Source organism: Macaca thibetana, chromosome 9, assembly GCF_024542745.1.
Source record: "Macaca thibetana thibetana isolate TM-01 chromosome 9, ASM2454274v1, whole genome shotgun sequence".
In the NCBI taxonomy this organism is placed as follows: Eukaryota; Metazoa; Chordata; class Mammalia; order Primates; family Cercopithecidae; genus Macaca; species Macaca thibetana.
Window position 1 is genome coordinate 96,819,092 of NC_065586.1, and position 19,728 is coordinate 96,838,819.

Here is a 19,728-nt window from a genome sequence, read left to right on the forward strand (position 1 = left end):
ATCCCATTCTTGCCTCAAGTTCTCCCTGCCCCCTTGGCTTAGTTAGGTGACCAAGTTCAGCTCAATGGCCATAAGACCCACACCCAAATACCTAAACAGTCGCTTATCTGATACCTTTTATACCTTTTGCATCGTTCTCAAATTCATAGATTTCATTATTCCTCATTTATGCCTATTAGCTGGTAAAGGTTCTGATTTTAAAATTAGAAAGTAAATGTTTTTAATGAACAAAATTAGAATCCTGAAAGCTCAATCATCCTTACATTTTTCTTGTAGTATGAAACAAGTCAAGGGTTGCCTATTCATTACCGGATGCAGGGCCAGATGCTGCCCTCTGTGTGGGCATGGGCAGTGGTGAGCTCTGTAAACCCCCAGCCCCTGCCACTGCCCAGATGGCAGAGAGAGAACTACCCTCTGCCCCTGTGCTACTTGGCTGCAATTTTTGCACTTCTCTGCTTAAAAACACACACACACACACACACACACACCTTAATTTGTCTTAGGATTTTATGTACACTAGCACATATGTGTACATGTTTATACACATACATAGGTCAACCTTATGGCTGCTTTACTCAGAAAGCCTTTATATTTATCATCATTATCATCATCGTAGTGGTTAGCAAGTGCTTACTACAGTAGGAACTATTATAAGCATGTTACATGCATTAATTGATTTAAGCATCCTAAACAACCCCATAGGGCTTTATAGGATTGTTATAGATGAGGTAGCTGGAGTACAGATAAGTTAAATAACTTGCTCAAGGTCACAGGCTAAGTAGCAGAAGTAGGATTTGAACCCATGCAGTCCTGGCTCAAAACCCACATGCTTATCCCCTATGTCATACTTCATATCTACTTTGGATCAAGGGAAGTGCAGGCATAGGCAATCTCTTGGGGAACTCTGTATATTTTGCAGTCTCTTACAAGCTCAAAACAGGGACCCTGCACCCTAGCAGATGGTCACACCTCTGTGTATCTCTGTAGTCTTCCATGGTGTGTGTTCCTCAGTGCAAGTCACTGCTGAGCCACGTCATCTGGAGATACTGGGAAGGAAGAAGATGCTAATGGCTAGAGCCACAGAGTAGAGTGGAATGGGGATTCTTCGAACTAGAGTTTATGCTGCTGTTCCCATTGGGATTGGGAAGTTTGCTCCCATCCATCCTCTTCTAACTGCAGCAAGGATCTGGACTCTCAATTGGCATAAGGTTAGGTCTAGGGGCTTAACTCTCCAAATCAGGCAGACCTGTTCTCGTTTGGTAAAGTCATAACTGTTCAGCAAAGCAGGGACATTTGCTTCCAAGAAGAAAAGAATCGTATTTTTGGTCATCAAGAAGATATTTGTCCTGCATCTCTAGAATCTTCCTTCTGAAAAGCAGCAGTGCAAATGACCGGGCCAGAGTAAGCTAAAAGAGCTAAAGGATGGATCCTCTCACCCACAACCACACCAAGAAGGCAATTAAAGCAATTACCAAATCGTACACCACCACCCAGATCCAGCATCGTTACTCAACCCACATCACCAAGGAGACATCCATTAACCTAATCTCTAAGACATACATTAGGGAAAAAAGATGCTGATATGATCAATGAACACAATAATTCAAAGCAGAAACACAGACACTGCCACCAAACAATACTCACATTCCTCCAACTCAGTGTTACACAAAGTGCAGCCACCTCAATACAATACCACAAAACACCAAGTAACAAACATTAAGCCAGCTGCCGGAATGCGTCAACACAATGCAACAATACAAGATAATGCGCAACACAATTCAAACTCTGCATCCCATAGGCACACCCATACCCACAGGCTGAAATCATGTGGCCACTTGAGCCACGTGGGCAGGCACACACAGAGACAGAGCCAGTAGCGCAGCACCCAATTCTCCTGCACACCCAGCAGAAAACGATCGCAGCTGCAGTCCTCCCAAGCACAATGCAGCCTGCCAGAAAGCAGCAGCACCATGCCGTTTCTCCAGCAGGTGTGCGTGTCCAGACCATCACCTCTAATAAGGCCTCTGGGCTCTCATTGCTAGTAAGAGAGTAAACTGTCCCCTGAGCCTGCTTCCTGAGACAGGACAATTCAGTTCTATCTTGGTTGGGATTTAATAAGACTTCACTGTTACTGAAAATGACAGGGCTCCAGGGATAAAGGGAAAGGTGGTGGTGGGAGGAGAGCTCACCAAGCTGGGTGCAGGAATTCCCCTTCCTCTACCCAGCCCTACCTTCTGTGGCCATTCCAGAGCCAAAGCCCTCTTGCTGGGTGTTCACGGAGTATCGATTCAGTCTGCAAGCAATTTTAATATTTCTTCAGGGACTTTCCAGCAACAGCACAAGTCATTAATTCACCCTCCCAAATTGCTTATTCAATAGCAGGAACATGGCTCCTGAATAAAGTCCCAGAATTTATGTGACTCACACGAGTCAGGAGGTCAAACAACTGTTATGGAGCGAAGTTAAAAATCCAAATAAAATATTGACACTTTTTTGGGGAGGGGGAGGGGGGGAAGCAAAGGTATTTAAAATAGGTTTTTGTTGCAATGCCCCCAGGATAAAGAATGGAAGGAGACTGAAGACAAGTTGGAGTTTATAAAATCAATGGAATTTATTGCACAGCTACTTGGCATTTAATAATTCTCTCATTTCCACATCCCCCTCCCCCACCCCATCCTGGCCATAGACAGAGAGATACACAGGTATACAAATGCACATTTATGTACATCAATACTGGTGCATGGACCAATATAAAAACATGATTGTGATGTGAAAATCTCAAACACCCCGGGAAGGGAACAGTGATGGTGTAGTCTCGCTGTAGTTTACATATTTGACAGAAATGGGCATAACTTGGCAGGTATTCATGAAGTAGGTTTTGATAAATATATCCACTATTATAAATCTTAGATCAATGCATTGGAGCAGACCTGAATATAAAGATACACTAATCATAGAAATGGATCCTCAAAACAGAAATTGAGAAACATCTATATGTAGTATCATCATGCAATCATGTACATGATTTGGAAACTAGATAGGTGAAAATAATTTGGAAAATTTGCCCCCCAAACCTACCATTGCATATAAAATTCACTGAAGCCTATAGCCACTTAATCTAAAATTGTGGTTTGTTTGTAACGCAGACATGATGCTTATCAAATACAGCTATGGCGCATGCATGGGAGAGAATAAGCATGTTTAAAATCACAGCTACATGTGCTCTCTGTTAATTGTCTACATATATAATTGCTCAATTTTCCAAAATCGTGGATATGAAAAGGCTGAAGGAAAAATTTGTTCATGTCCAAATAGTTAATATATATATGTGTGTGTGTATATATATATGTATATATATATAAATTTCCCAAAAAGGTCAAATGGTTCATTCTACAGACATTGAAGTCACAAGCCTGGATCCAATGTCTGGCTCTTACCCGATGCACATGTATAAATAAAAAAATAATTGAAAAAAATAAAAACCAAACAAACAAAAAAATTCTGGCTCCAGTGCTATTAAGCATGTGACTTTGGGCAAGTTGCTTGGCCTTTCTGTTGTTTCTTAGGCAAAATAGAGAGGATGGTTATTTGATAGAGTTATAGTTGAATTCGAATGAGAAAATACATTCATTATAATGCCTGTCATACAGTGAATACGAAATAAATGATAGTTATTGTTTTTACTATTATTAAATTCAGCTCTTCTATTCAGGCCTAGCCTCTCAGAGATTCTACCATCTGTTCTTGATATGACTGACTTATTCTATTCAATGGTTAGCAGCATAAGTTCTGGAGTGAGACACTCAGATTTAAATTCTGGCTGTGTTACTTAACAGTTGTGTGACCTTCTGTAAGTTACCTAACCTCTCTGAGTCTCAGCTTCACACCTGTAGGTTATGGACAATAATCTCATAGGTACTTGTGAGAATTAAGTTAAATAATCTGCATACAGTGCTTTGCGCAGTGCCTGGTACATAGTAAGCATATATTGGCCCACTGTGTCCCTTAAGATTCTGTCATTGTTATTATTGGCCAGGCGCAGTGGCTCATGCCTGTAATCCCAGCACTTTGGGAGGCCGAGGTGGAAGGATCACTTGAGGTCAGGAGTTTGAGACCAGCCTGGCCAACATGGTAAAACCCCATCCCTACTAAAAATACAAAAATTAGCTGGGCGTGGTGGTGCGCACCTATAATCCTAGCTACTCGGGAGGCTGAGGCAGGAGAATTGCTTGAACCTGGGAGGCAGAGGTTGAAGTGAACTGAGATTGTGCCATTGTACTCCAGCCTGGGCAACAGTGTGAGACTCCATCTCAAAAACAAACAAACAAACAAACAAAAACAAAAAACAAGAGCATATTATTGTTATTGTTAATGATATTCATTTGTTATTGAACAAATAGTTATCAAGTACTTACATTATACCAGACACCATTGCTAGGTGCTGGGGAAAGACAGTCATGAGAAAAATAGCAGTGACATCTGCCCTTGCAGAGCTCAGAGTTCAGGGAAGGACTCTACTATGTGAATTGAGTAAGCAAGAAAACAAGGTTTCAGCTCTGTGCTAGACCCTGAGAGGAAGAGGGAAACAGAGAGAAATAGATTGGAAAGCTAGGATAGAGCCAGATTAGGGAAGATTTTGAAGGCTGGGCTGAAGAATTCTGAATTTATCCTACAGGTGATAGGAAGTGATTGTAGGGTTTAGCCGTATCACATTCTTTCAAGAAGACACAGAGAAAGACTGATGGACTGTTTTTGAATGCCTAAATAGGTGAGAGGTAGGAAAGGCTAGAGGTAGGGAGGCCAGGCAGTCACTATCAGGCCCTATATCTGCTCCTGCTCAGGTGACTGCAGAGGGAGGTGGGCATGCCTGTGGTGGGACGGGAGTAGGTGATGGACAGGTGCAGAGTGGGAGACTTGATCCCAGCAATGAATCTATAGCAGTACCTTGTTCACCTTATATCAAGCAGTCTTCAAGCCTCTGGAGCTTCCCAAGAAGGACCATGGGGGTGGACAGCTGGTAGACTCCAGCTCTAGCCAGAAGCTCTGACAGATGAGGGCAGGGCCAGTGGTGAGAGAAGCTAGTCTGATCACGCTCTGGGCTTGGCATGCACCGCAGACTGGTTTCCAAATGGTTAGTTAAACACATTGCCCCTTAATTTTTAAACCTATGCATATCTTGAAGTTAAATCAATCCATATGCTTACCATTCATCATATAAACCATCACTATTGCCCCCTTGGGCCAGCCCCATGGCCCATCGAGCCTGGTAAATTGTCTCTGGCCTGGGCTTTCAGGGGCATGAGGTGGAAGGATAATCGCCCTCAATGCCAGTCTTTGAAGGCTAAGTTGATGCAGAATATATGCCGGGTATCTAAGTAACCTACTTGGAATTTGGAATTTATCGTCCTGGAATGTACCAAAAACCATTTTGAAATTATTTCAATTTTTGGCCGGGTGCGGTGGCTCAAGCCTGTAATCCCAGCACTTTGGGAGGCCGAGACGGGCAGATCACGAGGTCAGGAGATCGAGACCATCCTGGCTAACACGGTGAAACCCCGTCTCTACTAAAAAATACAAAAAATTAGCCGGGCGAGGTGGCGGGCGCCTGTAGTCCCAGCTACTCGGGAGGCTGAGGCAGGAGAATGGTGTGAACCCGGGAGGTGGAGCTTGCAGTGAGCCGAGATAGCGCCACTGCACTCCAGCCTGGGCGACAGAGCGAGACTCCGTCTCAAAAAAAAAAAAAAAAAAAAGACATTATTTCAATTTTTAACCTATGGTTTTGTTTCCACAGAGCAACTGATAGCTTATTGAATTTTGGTGACTATGTCAGCTGGAGTCAGGGTAAATAGATGGAGAGAAACGTGGATTGATAAGAGTATGAGAAAGGAAATTTCTTAACTCACTAAGACTTCTTCCCAACTCTCCCAAGGATCCCCTTGAGAAACCAACCAGAAGGATGGTTTCTTCACCCCCTGACTTAAGCTAATCTTCTCAAATAGAGTTCAGAAACTCTAATTCAGGTCTGAGGTGGGACCCGGTGATTTGCATTTTAGCAAGCACCCCGAGGGATTCTAATGCAGGTAGTTCAAGGGCAGTAGTTTGAGGAAACCCTTCTGCCAGCTTTTTGGTAGGACTTTCATTTCTTGGAGCTCAGCTATGACTTCTGAGAGTCAACAAGAGTTGACACATTTGGGAGGAACCATGGTAACCTGGAACCCAGGTTGTGTATGCCAGCAACATCCTGCCACAGCCAGAATGGAAGGTCCTGCCCACAATTCTGAAGAATGACCTGACCCTTATCAGTGGCCATGTCCAGAACCCTGCCTGACATATGGTCAGTTATCCAGACTGAAACTTGCAAGGCATGTGAGTGAGCATGGGCAAAAAGACCTCTAAACTCAACCCAAACTGCAGCCAGAGGTTACAAAAACAGAGTGTGTTAAGTGATTCAGGCCTGCCTTAAAGGAAGCCACGTGCAGAGGAGATGCTGTTTCCTTTGTGTTTCTGTGGAGAGGAGGAAGTAAATTTCAATTTTTCAGTTCCTGGGGTATACAAGGGGGGAGATTCTAGCTCCTTAGAGTTCTCAGGAGTAGGGACCATTTCCAGGAGAGGTAAACACTTCCTGGGTGATCTATGATATCTCACTTAAGGTTCTGCTGTGAAAAGTCTCCCGCTGTTAGTGTTGCTGACTTGCCTCGGGGCCAAGCCATGGATACGTGCCTGATATAGGCAGCTCTCAAAGACTTGAGTTGAAGTGATAACCACTTGCATTAACTGGGCAAAATATCCCTCGCTGAAGCAAATGTCTTCTTTTTTTTTTTTTTTTTTTTTTTGAAACGGAATCTCACTCTGTTGCCCAGGCCGGAGTGCAATGGCACGATCTCTGCTCACTGCAACCTTTACCTTCAGGTTCAAGCAGTTCTCTGCCTCAGCCTCCCCAGTAGCAGAGATTACAGGCACCCACCACCACGCCCGGCTAATTTTTGTATTTTTAGTAGAGACAGGGTTTCACCATCTTGGCCAGGCTGGTCTTGAACTTCTGACCTCATGATTCACTCACCTCAGCCTCCCAGAGTGTTGGGATTACAGGTGTAAGCCACCACGCCTGGCCACAAATATCCTTTTTAATACCTTTTTTTTTTTTTTTTGAGACAGAGTCTCACTATGCAGCCCAGGCTAGAGTACAGTAGCACCATCTCGGCTCACTGCAACCTCTGCCTCCTCCAATCCTGGGTTCCACTTCACCATTGCAATCGTGGGTTCAAGTGATTCTCCCACCTCAGCCTCCCGAGTAGCTGGAACCACAAGTGTGTGAGACCCTGTCTGGCTAATTTTTGTATTTTCAGTAGAGATGGGGTTTCACCATGTTGGCCAGGCTGGTCTCGAACTCCTGACCTCAAGTGATCCACCTGCCTCAGCCTCCCAAAGTGCTGGGATTATAGGCATGAGCCACCACGCCCAGCTGCAAATATCATTTTGTTCTCTAAGATGATCGAGTTTATAATGCCCAGGCTGCCTGAGGCCACTGGCAGAGGCCCCCATGACCACTTGTCTGACTTAGTGGGCAGTGGGGCCAGCTAATCTGGCACATTCTCTACCCTGGAGTGCCTTTGATTTACTGAATCAGGAAAGACTCTCCCCATACCAGGGATTAAATATTTTCTGCAAAGACTCTAAAGTGGGCAGTTTACTCCAGGACAATTTAAGCTGATTTATACATGTATATAACACATATATCCAGATACTTGACATCTTGTTCCTAAAAGCAGCCTGCCCCAAGCCTGGTCATGTCACTGGTTTGTTCAAGCTATGCCAGGAAGTAATTCTAAAATTGGGAAGCAAGTCTGTTCTAGACAGCAGGAAAGGATTTCATGGTGACAAGCTTGGAGACCCAATGTACAGGGGTTGTCAGCAGTTGGGTCCAGCAGGTGTTATTACTCCCATTTTCTATTGAGGAAAACTGAGGTTCAGGGAAACCCCTCACCCTTCATTTCTCAGAAGGGACTGAAAATAGGAGTTAAAATATGGGGCCTTTGGGTGTCTCTCTCCTGCAGGCAGTCTAATTTATCAGGTAAGGGATTAGTCCCTAGGATTAGTCTACCTGAATTCAAATCACAGATTTGCTATTTATTAAATGGGTGACTTTGGGCAAGTTGTAATAAGCCTTGTGTGCAAAATGCATTGTTGTGAGGATTAAGTGAACTATTTATTTGAAGTACATAGAACATTGCCTAACATGTAGTAGATACTCAGTACACAGTTTTTTGTTTTTGTTTTTAAACTAGAGCCTCTCCTGAGGAAGCATTGCTCCTAGAAATCCTGCCCAGCCTAGTCCTGTAAATGCTGCCACCTTACTCCTCCCAAGGTGAGCTGTCTGAGGTCACCTCAATGCTAATAGGACCTCTTCTTGTCTCCACCTCAGGGAGTTTTTGCACACCATTTATTATCATATAATATAATACAATATAATATCAGACATAACATAACATAATATGATGGGTAGGTTAACTTGGAAACCCTGAGGCGGACTGTGGATGGATGGATAGATGAATAGATACATTTGTACTAAGTATACATACATTATATCATTCTATTGATTTGTAAAAAGTTCCCGGTCTGCCTGGCTGTAATGAGATTTTTGAACTTTGCGTGGCGATCAATGAGAGGAATATTATTGGCCTGGAGAATTGATATACCTGCTCTCAGTGGCTTGTTCTGCTCCCAGGCTGCCCCGGCCCCCCAGGTGTACGATTCCAGCAGACACTTAACCTTTTTTACAGTGTCATCAGGCTAAAAGGAATCTAATAGTGACACAGGACTTGTGCTCAGCACTCTGCCACTATTGCTTTCCTGTCACAAATAATTTATAGCCTTCTATTTCCATCCCTGAGCCTGCACCCCAGCCCTGCCTCCTGCTTTCCCCCAGCTCCCAGGAATCAATAAACTCACATAGCCACGTTGGGACTTCAGGGTGCAAGGAGACAGACAGACATACAAAGAGAGGGGAAGTGGAGAGAGGAGCAGAGAAAGAGAAGAGAAAGACAGAGAGTGAAACACAGAGAAAAGAATGGGGAAGGAGGAGGAAGAGAGAGAGCAGAACTAGAAGAGGAGTAGGAATGTCTGGTGCTCTCTTAAAAGGTGGAGGGCTTCTCTCTTTCTTCTTGAGTCTAACGCAGTGTTAATAGGAGTCTCATACAGGGCTTTCATTCTTACTCACAGAGCCTGAGATGGTGTTGATATCCAAGTTGGTGAGAGGTGGGGGTCTTCCAGGAATTTAACCAATGAGGGAGTGGCCTCCCCACCTGCCCTGTCATCCTTTGCTCTGAAGTCCTGCCACGACCCCCTGCCATCCCTTGGGTACCCTGTGGATCCTTGCCAGTGACCCCAGTGGGGCTTGGTCCAGTCCCCAGTCTGTCTTCTTCAGAGTCTGACGCAACCTCCTTTTGGGTCGGATGTTGCCACCGCTGCTGCAGTTTCTTGTCTTCTCAATGCTCTTCCCAGGGTCTCAGTGGCACCTGCATTGACCAGTCTGGGGCATACTGGGTAGGGAGGTCTCCTGCCTGCATCTGGCTCAGCCCCTAAATTGAAAGCAGCTGGGCCTAGGGGTCACCCGTAGGAATAATAATACTGGTCATCATTGTTGTTATAGGTAGCATTTATTGAACCAACCATCATACTAATCAATTTACATGGAGTGTCCTATTTAGTCCTCACTACAGTCCTATGAAGTGTATGGTAGTATTATCTTCTTTTACAGAGAAGGGAAAAAGAAACTGCCAGGGGTTTCACAGGCAACAAGTAACAAAGCCGGGATTCAGACTAAGGCAGGCTGAGCCCAGAACCCATACCCTTCTTCCTTTTGCTGCTCTCACTCCCTTGGAAGTGTGGGAGACTCTAAGTGCCTGGAAGTCCCCATGCGGGGCCCTGGCCAAAGCCCTGGAGATCCCCAGGAAAGGGCGAGCTCTCATCAGAAATGGTGGAGGAGAAAGAGTATCTTGTGAAGGAAAGAGAAGTGGGGAGCGGGCACCCTGGCAGGGCAGTCTTTCTGTAGATATGGAAAAATGCCACCTCCCAGCTTCTGAGCAGAGCTGTGTCCTCCAGGGTCCCGGCTGCACCCTCCAGGGATCTATATCCAGAACTTGACCTTCCAGGCTAAACCTGCCCGGGGCCATGGAGGTTTGGTGTGTGTCTGGCTATCTTGTGAGGCCAAGTATGAAAAAGAATTGGAGAAGGAGGAGGAACATGGGGAAATGGTATCAGGCCATCATCATCAACAACTACTTTACTTCATTCATCCTTTAGCCCCGAGTGAAATTGCCATGAGTTGTTGGGTTGTCCTATGGGAGACAGGAGAACAATGGATGACCATCAGATTTCCACGATCCCAGTTCTTAAATTCTCCGAGATCAGCTCTAGGTACTGGCAAGTGCCCACTGCCTGAGGTCATGGATGGACACCAAGAGCATTAGTAACTCACAGCAGGCACCCTGCCCAGCTCCTCCTCCATGCACCACCAAGCCGCTGTCAGGGAGTAGTGATTTTCCATCACTTGCTGCCTCAGCTAAATTTGCACCAGTGCCCTAGGGGTCAGAGGCTCTGGGTAACAAAGACAGAAACTCCCCAAGCCCATCCAGTTATCTCTCTCAGCCGGCCCCACCCCTGGGGTTCCCTTAGTCAAGAGCCCATCAGCCCTCAAGCCAGAGCCACCCACAGGCCCAGTGAACTCACAGAAGCTTTTGCTGCAGTAAACTAGGAGCAGGTACTCTGAGCTGCTCAGCATCTTTCTAGACTTTTCTTGTAGGTGATTGTACACCACCTCTCAGCTACTATCCAATCTTTTCCATTGTGATCATACTCCAAACCTTCCCTCCAACTCTTGGGAGATGACCTTGCCTTCTGCTTTGCTGAGAGATAAAAACCGTAAAAGCTCCTTTTCAAAGCTTTGGTCACCTGAAAATATGCCATCTCTGGCTAACACTTCCCTGGAGTCTGCACTCCATTTTTCCTTGTTCTCTCTTGCTCTGTTAATCATCCACAGTCCCTAAGGCAATTTCAGTCTCTTCCTCTTCACTGGTTCTTCCTCCTCAGTCTACAAGCTTATCCAGGTCTTTCCTACCCAGGAAGTCCTTCCCTCCACTTAGCTACCCATTCCATCCTCCACCTTCCACACTTTCCTGTCCTTTCCTTTTCCAAAAACTTCTGAGGCAATACTCTCCGTTTACCGCCCTGCCTCGCTTTCCTCCCTATGCATTCCCTAACCTTGTTCTGTCTGGCTCCTGCTCCACTTGCTTTGCTGAGACTCCTCCTCAAAGCCATTAATGGCCACCAGAATCCCAAATCTGTGCCTCTTCTTGTTCCCAATTCCTTTCAGTCTCCACGTTGCTGTTGGCACTGCAGGTCGTGTTTTTCTTGAAACATTCTTCTCCATTGACTTAGGTGAAACTGACCTATCTTGGTCTGCCATTTCCTGTGCAACCAATTCTCTGACTCTTAGGCAAGGTCAGTTTCTTTTCCCAGTCCCTGGAAGTAAATGTCCTCCAGTATCCACTCCTTAGGCCTCTTGTCTTTTAAATACTCCTTTCCCTGGTCCCTGACAGTCTCCTAAATCCATACCTCTTTGCCTGCTGATGCAGGGGCATTGCACCTGGACGCTCCTCTTTCATCTCAAATGCTGTACATCTAGGACCAACACTACCACTTCCCTCCAACACCAGTCACCTCCCTACAGCCTTATTCCTGACCTGCTGATGTAAACTCCACCAAGCTTCCAGTTACACAAAACTGAGGTTGTAAAGCCATGGTTGACTCCAGTTGGTTGCCAAACTCCGGCCATTCTGCCTTCCTCTTGTCTTGCAAATTCTTCCCTTTCTTTCCTGAGACCAGCTCCATATCGCCTCATGCCTCATGTATATGTATGTTGCTTTACTGGGATCTGTTTGTACAGATACCCCTCATTTAGAAATCACTCATGGTTTAAGACCCTCTAAACCTGGTTCCTACATGTTGGGGGCAGGATGACAAAGTAACAAAAAGCATAGATTTTAGAGGCTGCGTTCTGAGTCTGCCCTAATTGGTACCGTGATATTTTTTTTGAGACGGAGTCTTACTCTGTCACCTAGGTTGGAGTGCAGTGGTGCAATCTCAGCTCACTGCAACTCCTGGGTTCAAGCAATTCTCCTGCCTCAGCCTCCTGAGTAGCTGGGATTACAGGGGCATACCACCACGCCTGGCTAATTTTTGTATTTTTAGTAGAGACGGGGTTTCACAATGTTGGTCAGGTTGGTCTCGAACTCCTGACCTCGTGATCTGCCTGCCTCGGCCTCCCAAAGTGCTGGGATTACAGGCATGAGCCACCGCACCCAGCCAGTAGTGTGATCTTGAGTGAGCTACTTAAACTTGTCTCAGTTTTGGTTTTCAATTTGCAAAATGAGGATAATAGTCTCTACTTTGGAGGTGGTTGTGCGAATTAACAGTAATATATATAAGTCATATAAATTGTGTATAATATTGGCACATAGTAGATGCTCAGTAAGTGGAAAATGGTGATGGTTCTCATCACATCCAAGTTTTTACCCTTGTTTCCTCTTAGTCCTTTGCCTGCCTCCACTCTTTCTGGCTGACCGCTCTGGGCATTAACCCAGAAGGCAGCAGGTTCACATGGCTTCTGCTTCCACCAGCTTGTGATGCCCTCCCCTCTACTTCTTTGTTCATCTTAGGATCAAGTTATTTTTTACTGGGGAAAGAGACAGTGGAGATCCTGTAGTCCAACCCCTTCATTTACAGCTGAAGAAACTGAGGCCCAGAGAAGTTGAGAGATGAGACCAAGGCTATGTGGCTTCTTAAATGCAAAATCAGAAGCAGGACTCAGGGCCCCTGCCACGTAGCCCAGTGTCCTTTCCGCCATCCTCTGTGCCTCTGATTTCAGCCCTACTCAGCTTTGAAGATCTACATCAATTTCCCTGTCTTCAGCGACTTCTTCCCCAGTTCCCTCTCCCGCAAGGGGAATGGTTCCTCCGCTCCAACTTTCCAGCACTAACTACCTGATTCCCTCTGGTAACTTAGCTTTTTCAGGGGTTAAGTCTCCCCTCCCCACCTTCATATCCAGCACTATGAGCTGGCTTATCCCAACGCCTGCAAGTGTTCAGGAAAAGCTTTTAGAGCTGACTTGGTTCATGGCTTGTGACTCACCTGGCTGGTTGAGGTGAGCTTGGCTCACATGCCTCTCTGTGGGGAAGAGCAATGCTATCAGAAAAGTGGCTTCCAAAGGCCCCTCATTTGACCAGTGGGTTGGGGGAGCATTCCTCAGTCTTGGCCCTGGGACTGGTCTTTGGCATCACTGAGCCCTGGGTTTTTCAGATCCCTGAAAAGCAGGCTCCTGGAATGTTTGATTTGGCCCCTTCTCCCCAAGATGTACAGGGAGGGTACCAGACCTTTCAATCAGGCTGGCGAAGAAGCCGCAATCCAAGTAAGAACCTCAGAAAAGGAGGCCAGCAAACCAGCCAGCCATATGGGAACAAGGCTCTGACTTGTTTGAGGGCAGTAAGTGGGCTCAAGAGGAGGTTGTTCAGGACCTGACATCTGGCAAGGGGATTGTGTGCTGTGTTGGAGTCCTGGGGACAAAAGGGTCACCTGTGACCCAGCCCCTCCCTGGCTACTTCTCATTCTTTCAGGATATGGGGAAATCTCATCCTCTCAACTCTGAAGGACTGTGATACAGCCCCAAGTAGGAAAGCCAGCTCCAAAATGATCTCAAAACCCAGGAGGTCCTGGTACCAGGAGGAGATGCATGTGTGGTTGAGGAGAGAAAGATGGACAACAAGCCACCAGGGCAGTCCTCACCCTGCAGAAATAGAAAGAATGCTGTGCTCACTGGGTCTGCTGCCCTGATCCTTGCTACCAAAAATCAAACAATAATTTGGGTGATGCACATAGCAGGACATAAGGCAGGCTGCATTCACCCAGAGCTACATTAGGTTGGATCTGCAGAGCCAACAGAAGGAAAACCCTGTGCCTTGCAGCAGTCAGTGAGGGCAGGGACGCAGGGAGCAGATGGATGAGGAAATCGCTGAGGAACTTGGGAGACAGCCCCTTTGCAGGGCTGGGCTGGAATTGGCCGGGGTAGGAGTGGGCATATGATGTGTGATGCTGTTGTGACGCTGTTGCAGAATCATCCGGACCAAAGTTCAGCAGCCTTTCCACCCAACGCCGGATGGGGCTGGGACAGGAGTGACCGCCCCTGGCCACACCATTGGTAAGAGGGCTCAGGGAAGGGGAGGAAGCCAGATCCCACCTAGAGAAAGGCAGGAAATGCAGCTCCATCCCTGGGAACTGCCTGCCCGGTTGAGGTCCAGGGCCCATCTTATTTGCCAACTCCTCTCGCCTGAACTCCTGTCCACATAGGGTCTCCCTGAGAGATACTGGTTTACTAGGATTGTTCTTTGCCTCCCACCTTTGTCACCTCCCTCTTCCCCGCCTTAGGCAGTCCCTATCCTCTCCCCTCCTCTCATCTCTCTAACTGTTTTCCTTCTTGCATTTCTTCTTCTTTTTCTTCTTCTCCTCCTCCTGCTTCCCTCTCCCTCCTTCTCTATAATCTTTTGTTTTTATCTGATTCTGTCTCCCTACCTGTGCCCTCTTTCTTTCATATCAACTTTCTTATTCCATCTTTGTTTAACATTCCATCTTGTTCTTAACATTGTCCTTCTGTCTTCTCCCCTTGCCTCCTCTTCTTTTCTCCTTCTGCCCTTCCCTCTCTTCTCTCTTAGGTGTAGCTCTGGCTCTGTTCTGTCTCCCTCCTTCCTCATGGCCTCTTTCCTCTTGGCCTTTCTCTCTTGATTGCTCAACCTCTGTCTCACCCACTCTGTATCTCTCTTCCTCTCTCCATCCTCCTGATTCTTTGAGCCATGCTTAGGGCCTCTCGGAGACGTGACCCAGGCCTACTAGAACACCTGCTAACACTCCTCCTCTGTCCCCAGCGCACATAGACTAGCTTCCCTCTGGCCCAAGGAGAAACTTGGTGCTACTGTAGCCATAGATGAGGCCTGGGGTTTGAGGGGCTGGGATGTGGTTACATTTTTCCTGCTGCTCCTCTTGGCAGTTGTCCCCTTCTTTCTTGACCAGCAGGTAATAGAAATGGCTAGTTCCAGCCCTCCAGGAGTTGGCAGGAGCTGTTGTTTACTAGGCCAGTGTTACAGTGTGTGCTGGGAGGGAGGGTTGGGCCAGGCTGTACCTGAGTTGATCACCATGGAGTGAATGGGTTCACTAATCTGTGCCCTAAGGGGGAAATTAGGAGTTTCTCAAGTGATTTCAAGACCAAAAGCAGCTGAGAAAGAGAATTGCACACTCCTGGGGAACATCAGGACCAGTCTTGTGTCCCCTAGAGAATCAGAGACAGATCTTAGAAAGCCACAGACTTTAAATCAGGATTGGTAAAGACTCAGCCCAGGAGACTGAGAACAATGAGCTGGGTCTTCATTAGAAGGGTTTGCCCAACTCCAGGGACTGGATGAGCTGTGCAAGGGGGTATCCAAAGAGCTGTGCTCTCTAGAGGACCATGGAGGTGCTGCCTAGATGGAGACAGCTTTGGTGTTTCCTGGGCCTGTACTTCATCCGTCTTTAGGATAGTGAGTTTGAGAACCCCAGTGAAATCCACAGATCTGCAGAGAAGACCTGGGGTTGACTGGGCACCACTTACCTCAGGGCTGGACAGAAGTGAATAATAGCCTGTACGTGGCAATGCAATCCCCTCTTAAATAGACCCCAGAGGAAGTAGAGGAACAAGAGGAATGTGGGCTCCTTATCCCTCCTTATGTCCTCTGCTTCTCTCTGCCCCCGAGCCTTGGGGCTTTGGCCTACGATCACAACTGCTATCCTGATGCCATTTCCTCCTTCCTTTCATCCAGTTCCCAGCACGGCCTCCCCTCCTGTTTCCAGCGCCTCCAATGACCCAGTGGGATCCTACTCCATCAATGGGATCCTGGGGATTCCTCGCTCCAATGGTGAGAAGAGGAAACGTGATGAAGGTAGGGAGGAGGGAAGAGGTGTGGCTTCCCCTTCGCATGCTTTGTCCTTGGACTCCAAGCTCCGGTTTCGGCCCGGCCTCGCAGCTGCTCTGCTGTAAGATCAATTTTAGTAGCAAAGCCCAGGTCCCCCAACTGCCCTGCTGGCTCCTGGAGAGAGGGAGGGTGGCTGCTGGTGAGGCCATCAGCTTCACCATCTGCTCAGCAGCCCAGGCTGCCTCACCTGCCACTAGGGCTCACCCTGTTGATCCCTGTGGGATGCCGGGAGGAGAAGCAGGAACTGTTTACCTTGGGAAGGTTTTGGAGTTGGGGGAACACCTGGTCTCTGACCTGAGGATGAAAGGCCAACCTACCTTGTCCTGACATGATCCCAATCTGTCCGGAGGTGAGGGAGTGATGTCATGTGCAGCCAACCCTGGTGTCCTTTCTCTTTAACACATGCACACCACCCCCGGTTCAAACCTCACAGGGAGCTGAACATGGGACCCCTCTCTCCTCTTCTTCTCCATGAGTAGAGATGCCACTCCAAATCCCCTGGCCCTCTCCCTCACCTCCCTGGAATGCCTCAAGGTGCAGCCAAGCTGTTAGGAAGGGTGTCAAAGGGAATGGGGAAGGAAGAGGAAGAGGAGAGAAGAAAAGACATAAGGGGGAGAGTGGTGGGGATGAGCCTGGGACAAAGTGTTTTTCAAATGTCATGACATTGGGGGTCTCTTGGTTACCATCTGGTTCTCTTCTGACGCGGGAAGCTGGGGCACAGAGCTGGCAGACCCAGACCAACAGAGACACCAGTGTCTCCGGCCTGCTTTCTGCCCCCATTTTCTCATGGTTCCCTCTGGAGAAGTGGTAACCTCCTGGCCTTCAGAGGATTTTAAAGACATCTCCCAGGAAAGAGACAGAATCCTCAGACAATGAGCGTAAAGGGGTGACCATCTATCCCATTAGCCCAGGACAGTCCCAATTTATGCCTGTTGTCTCTGCGTCTTGGCCAGTCAGCATCTCAGCATCTCCCTTTTCTCTTAGAAATGTCCTGTTTGGACAATAAATTATCTGGTCATTCCACACATAGACAAACCCTCGGTAGGGGAAGCCTAATGGAGTGAGGAGCAGAGAAAAGGGACAACGCTGAGCTTGCCTGGGCCCACAGTCCAAGATCCCCCGGCCTAGGCTGAGGGAAGAGAATGGGAAAAGCCTGGCCCCCAGCGGAAGGGACAGCGTGGAGGGGAGGCCTAGGCCTGGCAAGACAGTGATGACCTGGCGCTGGCCTCCTTCCAGAAGCCCTAATGGCCTCGTTTCACAGGGAAACAGCTTGTCTGGCTCTATTTCTCCTTCTTCCAAAATATCCAAACCGATTTGGCTGCCACGGCCTTTGCCATTCACTAAATTTCATTGTGGTTGTTTTGGCGGCAGCCTCTGATGGGCAGGGGGAGGTTGTGGGAAAGGCCCTAAGTCCCAATTCTCCCTGAGGCTCCCCATGCTCAGGCCTTGGCCAAGGACCTTGGCACCCCGAGTTCTTTGATAGAATCTGCCTCAAACCCTAAAAGTCTCTCCCTTAACCAGCAGCCCCTGTGTTTTTTAGGGGGTGAGAGGCCCAGCGGCCCATGGGAGGCCACAGATGCCCCTCTGTAATCTCCCTTTTCAGTCTGAGGCTGTGGCCAAGTATGCCAACCTTGTGGCCAAGTATGCCCTCTGCTGCATGGGCTCCTGTGGGGCAAGAAAGGCGGGGGGTATGGAGGCACTGGCATGAGGCTGTGGTCACCCAGGGCTGCACCTGGCTGGCCCAGAACAGGGTGCACTCCTGAGCGGTTGATCGCCTTCATTGTTTCTAATCAGTTCAGTTCAGTGAACCTTTCCTGGACATCAGTTTCAAGAAAGGCTTGGTACTATAGGATCCCAAAGCAGAACAAGATATGATTCTTGTCCTTAAGGAGCTTACATTCTAGTGGAGCATGTTAAACATGTGAGCCCAAAGAGCAGATAGGCCCATCAGATACCCTGTTGCGATGGAGGTCTAGATGGCGGGCCACAGGAACTGGGCTGGGGAGGGAGTACATGGCCAGGAAGGGCTGCTCTTTGAAGAGGGGCCTGAGGGATGAAGAGGAGAATGTTCAGAGAAATTCTATCTGATAGACTGAGCCTTGTGACCAGAAGGCCTTTGACCAACCGCTGCAGGGCAGCTTTGGCAGGGATAGAAGGCACAAAGAGATGTGGTGGACAGTAAGGCTGAGGAGACAGGTTAGGGCTACAGGATAGCAGGCTAGGTCTAGACCATAGAAGGAGTTTGGGCCTTTTTTTTTTTTTTTTTTTTTTTTTCTTTTCCTGAAGGCAGGAGTAGTCTGAGCAGGAAGGGACAGGAGCAGGGCTGGGTTTGGGAAGCTCATGCTCCAGCAGTGTGACAGTGATGCACCAGGGCCATGTTGCAGGAAGCAGTGGAAGTCTTCAAAGCAAGAGATTATGGGGCCCCCAAGTTTCCTCTGAAACATTTACCTGCTGAGCCTATCCAGGTGTCAAGAAATATCAGAGGCTGCACTTTTTTTTTGAGAGACAGTTCTCCTCCTCTTACCAACTCCTCTTAACCAACCCCAGGCCAAATGGAGCTGTATTTTCCCTGGTGGAGACCAGGCCTATGAGGGAGACCAGTTCTCCCTGACCTCCCCCTCCAATCCTGATCCACCAGCCCCCGGTGGGAAGGGAGAGGAGAGAGCAAAGGTAAAGCTGTGGCAGCCCCTCCTCCCGTTTCCCCCACTCTGGTTGCTTCTAAGCAGCCAGGCCCAGTTTGCATTAGGGAGCAGCTCAGATGATTAAGAATAGGGGAGATAATTATGTGTCAAGATGATGTAGCCCAACTCTGCAGTCAGGCCAAGGTAGCAAAGCAGCTGGCAGGCCAGTCACAGAAGGCAGCCTCGGGCATGGGCTGCAGACACCCAGGTGTGTCCTTCAGTGACTGGGCCAGGACTGCAGCAAAAGAGAACACTGACGGGGAACTGAGGGGTGTTGGGATGGGACTGAGGATGCACATCAAAGGGCTAGACCCTAGAGGGAATGGAGGGGCTCATCTCCCTCCAGGAGGACCCTTAAAGACCCTGCCAGACTGGCCCTCCTTTGGCCTTAAGCACTGTGGCATCTTCCTAGGAGTGTCTTACCCTGAGGGCAAGCTGTGAACCTCTTTGTCCTCCAGGAAGCTGCTCCTCTTTTGCTCTGGGTACAGTTCGGCCTATTCTTCAGCTCTAACAATGTCACGGTGATGGGCATTAGTGAGGACAATCACTGCAGTGCTTGCTGGCGTTATTGGAGACAATCTCAGCAGTAGTTATTGGTGCTCACAGTGATAATGCCCAGAACATTATTGGCATTGGCACTCAGAATATGGACAGTGTTATTAGTATCTGCAGCCATCATTTCCCTGGGGATATTAGGAAAGGACTGATCAGCTGTGACTCTGGGGAAAAACTGGCAGTGACTGTGAGCCTGTTTGAGACCCCTTCCCATGCTTTGGCCTTTGAGAGTATGGAAAACACCCCCTGACTTTCCTTTGAGAAATGTGCTGGTCAAGAGGCTTTGACCCTCATCCCAAGAGCCCAGGAGCTCCCAGAATGAGACAGGTAGACAGGCCAGATGGATGAGGAAGTTATATTCTGAAGCACCCAGAAGACAGGCTGTCCATCAGTCTGAGAAGGTAGAATCCCCGTTCATATCATGCAAAAATCCTCACTTC

General features: G+C 47.8%; 2 protein-coding genes across 8 annotated transcripts in view; one reads left to right on the plus strand and one right to left on the minus strand.

Moving 5' to 3' along the window:
• Positions 1-19,728, minus strand: part of NDUFB8 (NADH:ubiquinone oxidoreductase subunit B8) — a 943,883-nt gene that overhangs the window by 243,148 nt on the left and 681,007 nt on the right. The gene's annotated exons all lie outside the window — the stretch shown is intronic.
• The window catches only part of PAX2 (paired box 2), an 81,660-nt gene that overhangs the window by 17,485 nt on the left and 44,447 nt on the right, over positions 1-19,728 (plus strand). For all 7 annotated transcript variants that reach the window (XM_050805019.1, XM_050805015.1, XM_050805022.1 and 4 more), the window contains exons 3-4: positions 14,166-14,251; positions 15,900-16,019. In XM_050805019.1, coding sequence (XP_050660976.1) covers positions 14,166-14,251; positions 15,900-16,019 — 206 coding nt within the window. The remainder of the gene's footprint in view (positions 1-14,165; positions 14,252-15,899; positions 16,020-19,728) is intronic.